The 12,216-nt window shown below is 43.7% G+C and overlaps 1 protein-coding gene across 2 annotated transcripts in view; it reads left to right on the forward strand.

The window, feature by feature from the left end:
* The first annotated feature begins 1,625 nt into the window (after window positions 1–1,625).
* The window catches only part of KCNQ5 (potassium voltage-gated channel subfamily Q member 5), a 449,493-nt gene continuing 438,902 nt past the window's right edge, over window positions 1,626–12,216 (forward strand). For both annotated transcript variants that reach the window (XM_054975407.1, XM_054975414.1), the window contains exon 1: window positions 1,626–2,002. In XM_054975407.1, the coding sequence (XP_054831382.1) occupies window positions 1,626–2,002 (377 nt within the window). The remainder of the gene's footprint in view (window positions 2,003–12,216) is intronic.

The raw sequence follows: 12,216 nt of genomic DNA on the forward strand, positions 1-12,216 counted from the left end.
GCAGCAGGTTGAGAATCTCCACTGACCCCTCGCGTTTCTTCGCCCGCTCGAAAAACCTTCCGCGGCTTCTTCCCAGGGCCAGTCCCTCCTTGGCGGCGAGTGATCCAACTTGCGACTGCCCCCCGCGCCAGAGTTGCTGGGCGTCACGGGGGAAGCCAGCCCCGCTAGCCAGGGCACATTGCTTCAGAGGAACGCGGAGAGCCGGTGGCCGTCTGGTCGCCGCTCTGGGCGGACCGCTCGGCCGACAGCAAATGTGGAGGAGGGGAGGCATGCCTCAGGCCCCGCGACGCCGCCGCCTGCTGCCTTCAAGATGCGCCCCGCGGAAGGAGGCTAGAGCAGGCTAGCCGCCGTGCTTGCCCCACAAGCGCTCGTTTGGGGGCGTGGGGAAGAAAGGCGAGAGGGAAGGCTGCCTCTTCGGAAGCGGAGGGCTCCCCCGCGCTCTGTCCTCTTGTCCATCCGCACCTTTGCTCCCGTCCAAACTCCCTGGAACTTGGCGGGAGTTTACTAGCGCAAAAAGGAAGAGCCCCCCCCCCCCTTATCACCGGGGCAACGTCGGCGCAGTCTCCTTCGGCTCTCCTGAGGCCTCAGCAAATCACGCCTGACGAGTGGGGAGCAGAAGGTGCCTGAAGGTTCGTGTCTGAAGAAGGGAGCCCTGCCTGCTTGCACGCTGGGCATCTGGTTGTCGCTGGACCCCAAGCCTGCTGTTGTGTAACCCGGCGCTGACAGCCCCGTTGAACAAAGCCTACAAAAACCCTGAAGAGAGCAACAATTAAAAATAACTCCGCGACCCTGTTTCGGAGTTTGCCTTCCAGATGCGCAGGAGCCACCAGACCGAAAGCAGCCGGATGACTTTTCAGCGGAGATTTCCTCCTTGCGTAAGCGCCACGAGCTGCGCCTCATCGCCCCCATCCTGAGAGCCGCCGCCGTGCCTTTGGCTGCTGCTTGGCACGAGGGGCGAAGGCGCCTTGGGCGCATCCTCCCGCCCCCCCCCCCATGCCTGTTTTATTGGGTGGCGGCGACTTTCTCTCGCATTGGGACGGAGAGCAACAGCTTGCTCGCCTCCTCGGGAAGCGCCTGCCCTCGCCAGAGCGAGATGTACTGACAAGGCAAGGGTAGCAGCAGCGGGAGCCTTCGGCCGTCGCTCCGAGGCTGCTCCGCTTTCATTTTAAAAACAGTTTCTACAAATCCAGGCAGCCGGCTTCATTACTCACCCCCACCCCCACCCGCTCCTTCTCCGCGTCTCGGTTGTGGATGTCAACTCGATCGGGTGCGTTTCTCCAGCGTGGAATCCTTTTTATGGCTCCAAAGTTTCCACGTTAAACGGAGGCAACAGTGGAGGCGCGAGCGCTGGGAGCCCCCCGTCCGAGAGAGGCGGCCGCCACTTCTCTCCCCTCAGCCCCTCAGGCTGGCGGCGGGGGCTGAGCACGGTGGCCCCCACGGCTGCCCCTGCGCCTCTCCTGCTTGGCGGGAGCTGCGGGGAGAGCGCGAGGCGCCTGCCGCCGCTGCCCCCCTCCCTCTTCTGCCGCCTCCTCCTCCCCTCGGCGCCTCGAGGGGGCCGCTCGCCTCCCGCTTCCCGCACCCTCCGCGGCTCCTGCCGCCGTCGCTCGTACCCCCGCCGTGATGCCATGCCCCGCAGCTACAGCCGAGGAGACAACGAGGGCGGCTCCGCCGGGCTCTGGCTGAAGAGCAGCTCGGCGGAGCGCCACGGAGGCGGCGGCGGCGGCATGAAGGATGTGGAGTCCGGCCGGAGCAGGGTGCTCCTGAACTCGGCGCCCCCGCGAGGGGACGGCTTGCTCCTTCTGGGCACCGGCGGCGGGTTTGGCTTGCGGGAAACGCGGAGAGGCAAGCAAGGAGGAGCCCGGATGAGCCTGCTGGGGAAGCCGCTCTCCTACAGCAGCAACCCGAGCTACCGGCGGAACGCCAAGTACAGGAGGCTGCAGAACTATCTCTACAACGTGCTGGAAAGACCCCGGGGCTGGGCGTTCATCTACCACGCGTTCGTGTGAGTACAGGCGCCGGCATCCGCCCGGGAGGCCTCTCGTTTTCAGGGTCTGGTTCTGGTTGCCACATGGGTGGGGTGGGAGGAGCGCGGCCGCTTTGAAGGGAAAAGGCGCGCCGGTGTGCGTTTCTTGGCTGTGTTGGAAGTCGACTGAATCGCCCTTGGGATGCTTCGAAACCAGCCTCCCTTGTGGCCTGTGATGATGTGCTGCAGCGAAGTGCAGACCCCTTCATGCATTGTGACACTTTTGACTTCCTTGTGCACATTTGCAAATGCGGTTCATGCGGGAAAAAAGTGGGTAGGGGAAGACCCTTAAAACCGAATGAACGCGTTAACCAATGGTGATTTTACATCCATTGCACACTAAAAAAGGAACGAACCTCCCATTTAAAAAAAGTTATCCTATGTACACTGACTTGGCGTTAAGCCAAGAACTAACTTACTTGCAAATTAAATATACATAGGATCATATAGTAGATGTCAGTGTGAAAGTGCCCTTAGAGAGCTTCCCCTTACCTCTGAGTTACTCTTGTAATTTTTTCTGTAATGATTGCAAAGGGTGAAGAAGACTTTTTGCTGATTGATGTGAACTTTGCTGGTGTGATACAGCATTTGTTGTGATTTAAAGTATGGAGCATATGGTAATCCTATCTGTTACTGCCAGGCACAATGGTAGGGAGAAATGACGGCTGAGTTGGAATGTGCTAGAAGATGGAATGGTGTTCTGGCTCTTCCCTTTTGAGAAGTACCACTCAAGAGTTGTGAGTTGTGTCACAAAAACCTAAGTTTTCTTGTAGAGAAACAAAGTTTTTTCCCCAAAGTTTGCTTTCTTGAAAATTGGGTGGATGGGATTGGTTAACTACAGCAAGGACAGAAGAGCTGCTGCAAATGGAGGAAGCAAAGCACCCGAAGAGATCTATAGAGAGAGCAAAGTGTCATTGTTGTGAAGAGTGGTTTTAAGAAATATCATCATTGGTTAATGCGGTGATCCCCAACATGGCGCCTTCCAGTGCGTTTCCTGGTGATCACTTGCTTCTCCCCTAAAGCATCTTTTCCCCAAAGTAAAGGGCCATCTTTGTTTTCCTCCATCCCATTGGAAGAGGAAGTGATTCAGAAGACCCTAGGAGACATCACTTTTGGGTCTACTGGGAGCACCCTTTTGGTAACAGTTGCTGCTTGCGTTGTAGGGGGACCCTTGGTTTAAAACCTATCAACACCTTGTGTGTGCCCCGCCCATGACAACCATTTTGTGATTGGTCCTGCCTCTCATCATATCTATTTTTCAGTAGTACCCACTAAAAATTTCAAAAATGCCTATAGACTCAGCAACTTTGGGGACCCTTTTGGGTTAATACAATGACTCTGGAAAAGTAACAGATATGCATAGATATGGAATAGCTGTGGAATCCATGCTGGAATAAATAGGAATTTTATACATGTTTACTTTCGGAAAATAAAGTATCACTTTCTGATCTTTCTGTTACTGGTTATTTAAGTAGCCGTTGATGTTCATAGTACAATTGTTTTGTTCATACCAGTAATAATACATACATACATGGAGTATTTCAAGTATTTAAAAACACTTCATGCATACTATCTTGGTAAATTTTATTATAGGCTAGTGTTTCCATTATGGGAAATTGAGGCTGAAAAAACAGCTGTGGCTTGCGCAAAGCTACCCAGTTTATTCATGGCCAAGGTGAGATTTCATCAGTGGACTTCCTCCTGGCTTATAGTTCTTCCTTAGATACTGCATTATATATCCACATTTAATCAGCTCTGTATTTATCCATGGAAATGCCCTGATTACTGTTATTCCCATAATGCAGATGGAGACTTGAATGAAAATAGAGACTTGTATAAGATTACCCAAGGAATTTATACCTTCAGGGGGGATTTGAACCCTATCTCAAAGCCAAATATTTGTCCTCTGAGCCCCATTGGCACCAGTGTGGACATTTTAGTTTGCACATTGCATGCTGCGTTTGTTTTTGATACCATTCCCAATAAAATAATCATAGAGGCTGCGTTTCAAAGCACATTTAAGTCCCAGTGATTTCAATGAGAGAAAGTCATTGATTTCAATTAATTAATTCACTGAAATCTATGAGGCTTAAATTTATCTGGATTGTGCCTAAACTTTTTCTATTAACAATGTATGTAATCAATCCAAAGGTTAAGCATTTTTAATTTCAATGGCAGATACATAAGGGTTGATCCTTAGAAATGATTGTATCTATCATACCAATTGCAAATTAAAAGCTACAGGTGAAGAACTTGTGGTGATGAATCTGATGTCTATGACTTTCTTACAGTAATTCTTTTAAATCAGACCCTAATGCCAGATTTTCAAATGGAACACTTACAAAAATATTAAAATGCAAAGCTAACCCCATTCCCCTCCCATCAACGCAGCCATGAATGATTAATAAAATATGCACTATAGTCATTACAATCTACGCAAATTCTTCCATTGCCCTTCTAGCATTTCTGACATTTTCTGGAGACAAGCTGGCTCACACATTATGTGTAGGACTGTGGTGATATGTCTTGTGTGTATGTAAGTTGGTCTACAACTGCCTTAGAAGGCCACAAGTAGATGGAGTAATGCAGAGGATGTAACTCCATGGGGTTGCTTTTCTTTTTTTAAAAAAACATGTACCAAGCCTAGTTCCGTTCATGTTGCTAGCTAGGAGATAAATTGTTTACCTATGAGCTTCTGAAGAACAATGGAAAAACCAAAGGAGCAGCATAAGCCAGCAACAAAAACAAGCATAAAATTTCTACAAATGCTGAAAAGATTACTGTTACTGTATTTTTGGGAGTGACCTGAAGCTGTTCCACTTGAGAGTTGCTTCTTACATATCTTCCCCCGTGTAGCCTTGCCTCCATTTCCTTTGCCTCGTAAGTTGTTGCTCTTGTATAAAATTTTACATTATAAGCTGCTCAAAACAAGAGCCTGGTTACTTGAACTCTGAATCACCGTGTACAATGATAGAGTAATCATAATACATAATAATAGTAATCCCATTTTATATTTATTTACTATTTATTTATTTTACAAAATGTATATGTCGCCTTTCTGTCTTCATAAGGGGCAATGAGATGACTAACAAACTAAAACATACATAAAATCTCAACTTAAAAATCATTAAAACTAATACAAACATTTTTCTATCTTAGGTCATGGCAATTTTTTGTCATGTTTTTCCCCCTATTAGCATACACCTCTCTCTAAATAACCTGTCCAAAGTAACAATAAATATCAATAACAAGTGATTATCAGGATGAACTGTATTTGTTTTAAACATCTAGAGTTACTTTGGGGTGCATGCACACAAACTTTTAATTTTTTCTTTGGCTAAATGCCTGTTATACTTGAAATTGGAGTATTTAAAAATAATAACATAATAGTATAATTACATTGGATTTATATACCATCCTTTAGGACAAATTAATGTCCACTAAGAGTAGTTTTCAAAGTGTGTTATGACAATCACCCTGTGAGGTGGGTGGGGCTGAGAGAGCTCCAAAAAGCTATGATTGACCCAAGGTCACCCAACTGGCTTCAAGCGGAGGAGTGAGGACTCAAACCCAGTTCTCCAAATTAGAGTCCTGCCGCTCTTAACCACTACACCAAACTAGTGGTCGGGTGGACTTTTGCTATTGAAATTTCTATGAGCAAATTGAGGATTTAATATGTGCTGATGACCAGGAGTTTGAAATCAGCAAATGGTAGGTATTCTAGTTTAATGTAAACAACAAGTGTGTGATCTTTTGTCAGAAGAATCACTAGCCCTGTGAAGCAACAGAAACAGTACTGGCTGAAGAACTGTGGTAAAAGCATAATTATGTTTAGGTTATCAGTAAAGTTGTTTGCCCAAGCAGAGGAATTTCAGGAATATGCAAAATGGTGAAAAATATTGGAAAACATTGTGAAAACAAAGCATGTACTGAAAGTTTGCAGGCTTGTTTTTCATTACTGCATTCCATAATCAGTTTTATGAAGTCTGGCTTAGTTTCATTTGTAGGACAAAATGGAAAGTGGGAAAAGTAGAAAGGACCTAATGAAAGAATGATTAGAGAAGCAAACATTTTTCCCCTCCCTCAGACTTTAGATATCTGTGAATGGTTACAGGTTACTACTGATCTCTGTATAGCATCTGTTCATTCATTCTGTCCCTTTTTTACTTGTTACCATTTCGCTCAGCCTCTTACTACAGTTTTGTCTCCTGGGATATTTTTAGATATTTTATTTATGGTTCCTCAATGAATACATATTAAAATTGCTAGATATTTTAGCTGGGGAACTAAGAAGAGGCCATGTTTCAAGCTTGTCTTTTCTTCATTATAGTAGCTTTGATTTATGAAATTTGTTGTATGAGCTTGAATTTGATTGCATGTACAAGAATAGGTCTTACCTGGGAACTGATGTTTAAAACATTTTTGAAATTATTGCCAGAAAAAGCCTGATAATAGTTTGTGATTTTTGAAACAACTGTAGAGAATGTCTTAAATATAATGAAATGCCTTAGCAACTATCCAGTTTTATGACACTTGCAAATTAGGACTCAGTTATCTACTACTGGCTGTTCCTCATGTGTCCTCTGCAGTGCACCCACTTTCAAGAATAATCTTAATGGTGAATTCACTTTCTCACAATAGATACAGCTTTTATCATCAGAAAGTGGCTTGGTATTGATGTGGATTTCATATATTTTTTTACAAATGTACTCCCAATAGTGGTAGTAGTTAATAAACACAGATTTAGTGTAAAATTTTAACAAATTTTCACAGCTCAATGAATAAGTTTTAAGATAGCTAAGAAATTTTGTATTATTCTTCACCAACCAATATTAATGCTTTTAAATCACAGTTCCTTTTAAAGTGGTTTGAGTTTTGCATGGTACTGCTTCTAGCACTCTTATATTTTGTTTTGCTAAGAATTCCGAACTAGCATTTCATCACGGATGTCAGTGTAGTTTTTCATTAATGTTTTCCACTAGTAGTTGAATTTTGCACATATTTTATCCCTTTGTGGAATGCTATGTTCCTAGTATAGTGATCCAGCTGATTGGGATGGGCATTTCAATAACAGTGCACATAGTTAACAGATGTGAAGAATGAATTACATATGTAAACATATAGGTTTACATGCCGTTCCAATATACTTATTTGGCTCTTCAGGATAGGTAGCAGCTTACAAAAGGTAATAGTAAAATACTTTTTATGTAATTGCTTTAAAATATTTCTAGGTGTTTCAGAACAGTTTGTGCAAATGTTTTTCTTCCCCTTTTATGATGGTGTGTTGGGATGAAAGAAAAGCCATATGTTGTTCCTTGCTCCAAAAGAATCACATCGTCATCCGTCTCTTATAGGAATGTAGAGTCAACTGTACATACTGAATCCTCTAGATACAGGTGTGGGATGTGAGCCAGGAACAGGGGAGGAGGCAAAACAGATGACCAGTTGAGAGAGAGAGAGCCATAGGGGAAGCAGCAGCCTGCCATGGAGTGGGGGGCAATAAGCTCCCCTTGTCAGCTGCCTGGAAACAGGTGGTGGCCTCCTGACAAGTAATAGGGTGCTCATGAGTAAAGACCTGTTAATGCATATGGATTTATTCATGAATGAGGCAAGAGAGCCAGAAAATGAATGTGACAAAAAGCTACATATAAAAAGTAGGGGAGCAGGAGATTTGGAAGGGAGGAATTTTGGGGCTACAGAAAGAGCCAGTAAAAGAAGAAACAGGGTAGAACTCATGTCCTTCTGGCTGAGACCAAAGGGTCCTGGACTTGCCACACCCTATGCCACCCCTTCCCTTTAAACCCTATTAAAATAAGTGGTAGATTTCCCATTAGTTTCAATAGGAGACAGGCTGTGCAAATATTCTTTTTGTTAAAAAGTGTGCTCCTGTTTCATTTGATAATGTTTATAAAGAATAATGTAAAAATGTTTTTGTAAAAATTATGATCTTGATATTAGCTGAAAAGTTATCAAGTACTGTACAAGAAATGTATCCAGAACCTGGATAATTCTTCAATATATAGCACTATTGGAAGGTAAATCCCTGCGTATTGTACTATTATATTACATGTGATCAAAATACAGCATGTGTAATTTGGCAAAATAGAAGATGGTTCATTTTTTTCTTCAGTATTGTTTCTTAAGAACAATTTAGTCATTTCCAGTGATAAAAAAGTCGAATCCTCAAATATGGATTCAGATGTCAGTTTTGTTAGTTAAGTTTTGATTCTTCATGTGCATAGGTTCTTTTGAAACCAGTGAGATTTATGCAAGAACAATGCTTTAAACAAAACAAAATCCTAGAGAAAGTTGAGCACATACGCTTTTTTGATCATATATACATATTTATTGTCCTTTCTCCCCAGAAGTACTCAAGGTGGGTTACAATGATTTAAAAAAATTAGACTAGCAATTTAAACCTACAAGTATCACATATTAAAACAGTTTCAGACAATATTTATCTTCTGTCTAAATAACTTGGTTTTATGCTGCAGTTGAAATGCTAATAATACAGAGGCCTTTCTGACCTACTCAGAAATGCCATTCCACAACCTGGGAGCCACCTTCGAGAAAGGTCTGATGTGAGCAGATAACTGATTTAATCTTCCTGCGTGATGACTACTAAGTAGTGATGAGCAAAGCTGCCACTTAAGGGTACACTGGGGAAGATGATCCTGTATATATGCAGATCCTATGCCATGAAGGGATTTATAGATCATAACCAGCACTTAAACTGGAGCCAGAAACAAATAGGCAGCTAATACAATGACTTTTAATATGTGAATTGCAGCTAACTCCAGTGTGCCACAGTTTTTTGCACTAATTGAAGCTTCTGGGTCATCTTCAAGTGAAGTCCCATGTAGAGTGCTTTACAGTAACCAGCCTAAAGGTTACTATAGCACAGATTTGCATGGCCAGATATCAGCCGGTACCAGATACTGATCCAATTTCTATCCCAAATGCTGTTAGTAAAATATGCTTTTTGCCTTTGCATTTTCCTGTTTCTCAATCAGAAGAGTTAGCCAAAGGTAATAATACCCCATCAAAATGAGGAGAGCTTTACCTTCCAGAACGTCAGTCTTAGCAGTCAGCATCACCTCTATTTTGTATGAATTCATCTTCATCTTGGACTCCCTTAACTGTAGTTGAAAGGCATTGACTCAGAACAGAGATGGTTATCTCTGACGGCTTAGAAAAGGGATATATCAAAAGGATACGCCCATAGACAAATGGTGACATCAGCTTAGTTGAAAGATAGAATACTGTAAGCACAATGTTGCAGCTTCCTAAGATTATAGACCTAACTGTATTTCTCCACTTCAATGAAATAAATACTGTTTTCTGGATTATGCCAAGTTTTTCTTGGATGGTAATACAAGAGCATTACTGATAGTATGCCTGTATGTATTATGGCTATTCTTGAAATGTTATAGGTATAATCCCGTCAAAGGTAAGAACCTTTGTCCCACTGATTTCAGTATCAAAAATGTGCTTAACTCTCCCCTTAAAATAAATTCGAATTAAGTTATTTTATTAAAAAAAATTGAATTCAGCACATCAGACTTGCTTTTAGGGTGCCTAACATTGAGATTGCAAATGGTTCTTGGTCGCTCTTGAAATCAGATTTATTAAGAACAATTGTGGTCTACTTTCAGACTGTTGAAGCTAATAGTATTTGTATATTTTGGAGGCATAGAAATACTCACCTGGAGGTAGATGAAAATATACATTGTCCTTGCCAGATAACAACACATTTATACCTGCCTCTCTCTCTTGTTTGCATTTCACTAGATTCTTCAAGATAGAACTTTACTGGTGGGTAGAACAGCAGGGAAATAGATGACTGCCATTCACGGCAAAACCACAGGTTAAGTGGAGAAGTGAAGGTGAAAGAGAAGCAGAGTTAGGCATTAGCCCTAGAAAACCTTATGGTTTGGACTCAGGGCCGGCGCGCCCATGGAGGCCAGGTAGGCGGTGGCCTCGGGCGCGCGGGCATTGGAGGGGCGCCGGAGGGGGTGTCGGGGGCGGAGGCATGCACAGCAAAGGTGGCATGACTGGGCTGCAGCTACTGCTGCAGCCAGCCAGCCAGCTCCGTGCTGCTGCCGCCGCCACACACCCCAGCTGGGCGCAGCCTCCGGGAGCCGCCCCAGCAGCGGCTCACAGCTTGTGTGCCCAGCTGGGGTGCGTGGCAGTGGTGGCACGGAGCTGGCTGGCTGGCTGCAGCAGCAGCTGCAGCCAGCCACGCCAGCTCCGCTGCATGCTCCTCCACCCCAGCCGGTCGCAGAAGCCGTGAGCTGTTGCTGGGGTGGCGCACGGAGCAGCCTCCGTGCGCTGCCCCAGCAGTGGCTTGCAGCTTGTGCACTTGGCTGGGGCATGTGGCGGCGGCGGCACGGGGCTGGCTGGCTGGCTGCAGCTGCTGCTGCTGCAGCCAGCCACACCAGCTCCGCTGCACGCTCCTCTGCCCCAGCCAGGCACAGAAGCCATGAGCTGTTGCTGGGGCAGCACACAGAGCAGCATCGGCGCGCTGCCCCAGCAGCAGCTTTAAGCTTCTGTGCTCGTGGCTCCGCGAGCTGCCCAGCCCCCCTGCGGGGCGTGATGACATGCACGCCGCCTCGGGCGCCAGAACCTTTGGCTCCGGCCCTGTTTGGACTTGTGTGGTGTTTATACCCATTACTGATCTAAGAAATTAAGGCTACAATTCTAAATTCGTTTTTTGAATACAATGGGACATGTTTGAGTAGACCTGCTTATGATTGCACCTGAATAGTGCCATCTTAAGCAGTTACACCCTCCTAAGCCCATTGACTTCAGTAGATTTACAGTGAAATCCTAAGCAGAGTTACTCCAGCCTAAGCCTGTTGAAATCAGGAATAGTAGCTTAGTATATCATTTAAAGAATAGTAGGTAGAATATAAAATGATGCTGTACTGTTGCAGAAAGCAAAGAAAACATGGTGTCTATAAGCGAGTCTGCAAATATTAGATGATATTTTGTTAATTATGCATATAATTAACTAGCCACCCATTCAACTAAATGTATAATTCTTTGATGATTTTGTTGTACTATGGATGCTGCTTAAATACTTCTATTTTGATGTGTTCAGAAATCAGAATTTTTTGCAATTACTATTTCATGGTGAGATCAAAATAAGATCCAAGCTGAAAATAAATTTGACAGTGTTAAATCTATTAAAACATACATTTCCAGATTGAGTGAAGTCATGACACAGCAGCACTGTAAACAGTGATGCCTGCCAGCCACGTTTAGATAATTGCTTGAATAGAATGAAGACCAATTTTAACTTTTAATTGCAAATGGCAATTTTGGCTACTGGAAATACCACTATACTATATTTCTCCTGAACAAACCTATGTGGAAGTTCTTGAAGTATTGTTGGCATACAAATGTATCTACTTGTTCCAATACATCTCAGCTTCTTGAATATAGCCACTGTGCTGTTGTTAACTTTAATTTTGTTCTTCATTTTATAGAAGTTTGGAGGCTGTAGTATCTTGCTTGAAAAATGAAATCCTGCCCTCAAGTCATAGTTGACTTATGAAAACCCCTGGTAGGGTTTTCTGACAAGAGTCAGAAGTAGTTTGCCATTGCCTACCTCTACAACCCTCGTTTTCATTGGAGGTCTCCCGTCCAATTACTAACCAAAGCCAACCCTGCTTAGCTTCTGATATCTGACAAGATCAGGCTCTCCTGGGCTATCCAGGTCATAAAATTATTAAAATATTTTACAAGCATTTAGCTTGATTTATGTAGATTTGATGTACATTTATTGGGTTACCAAACTAGCCTTTGCTAATTTTCTAATTAAACATGGTATAACATTTGAAGAATTATTTCTGAAAATACGTTGTGATCTAGATTTTACTAATCAAATTTATTACAACAGATGTCTCATGATCCACTGTGCAAAACTTGTCGTTTTGGAAATGGTATATTATAACTGATCAGTATCTTGCACTTTAGTCTGGAAACTAAGTAGGTTTGTGTGTATTGGTTTAGTTTAGCTTTAATGGTTTCCTTCCCCACTGCTTTCATTAAATATCTGTTGCTTGTTTGTCTATAAGCTGGGCTTAAAGAGTTGGATTCTGATAGAACCATGTCACCAATAGCAGTGTTTTCCTCTGGTTGAAAGAGCTTTCTGCTGACACATGAACATTTGTTTTCCTGTCACCATT

Source organism: Eublepharis macularius, chromosome 1, assembly GCF_028583425.1.
Source record: "Eublepharis macularius isolate TG4126 chromosome 1, MPM_Emac_v1.0, whole genome shotgun sequence".
NCBI lineage: Eukaryota > Metazoa > Chordata > Lepidosauria > Squamata > Eublepharidae > Eublepharis > Eublepharis macularius.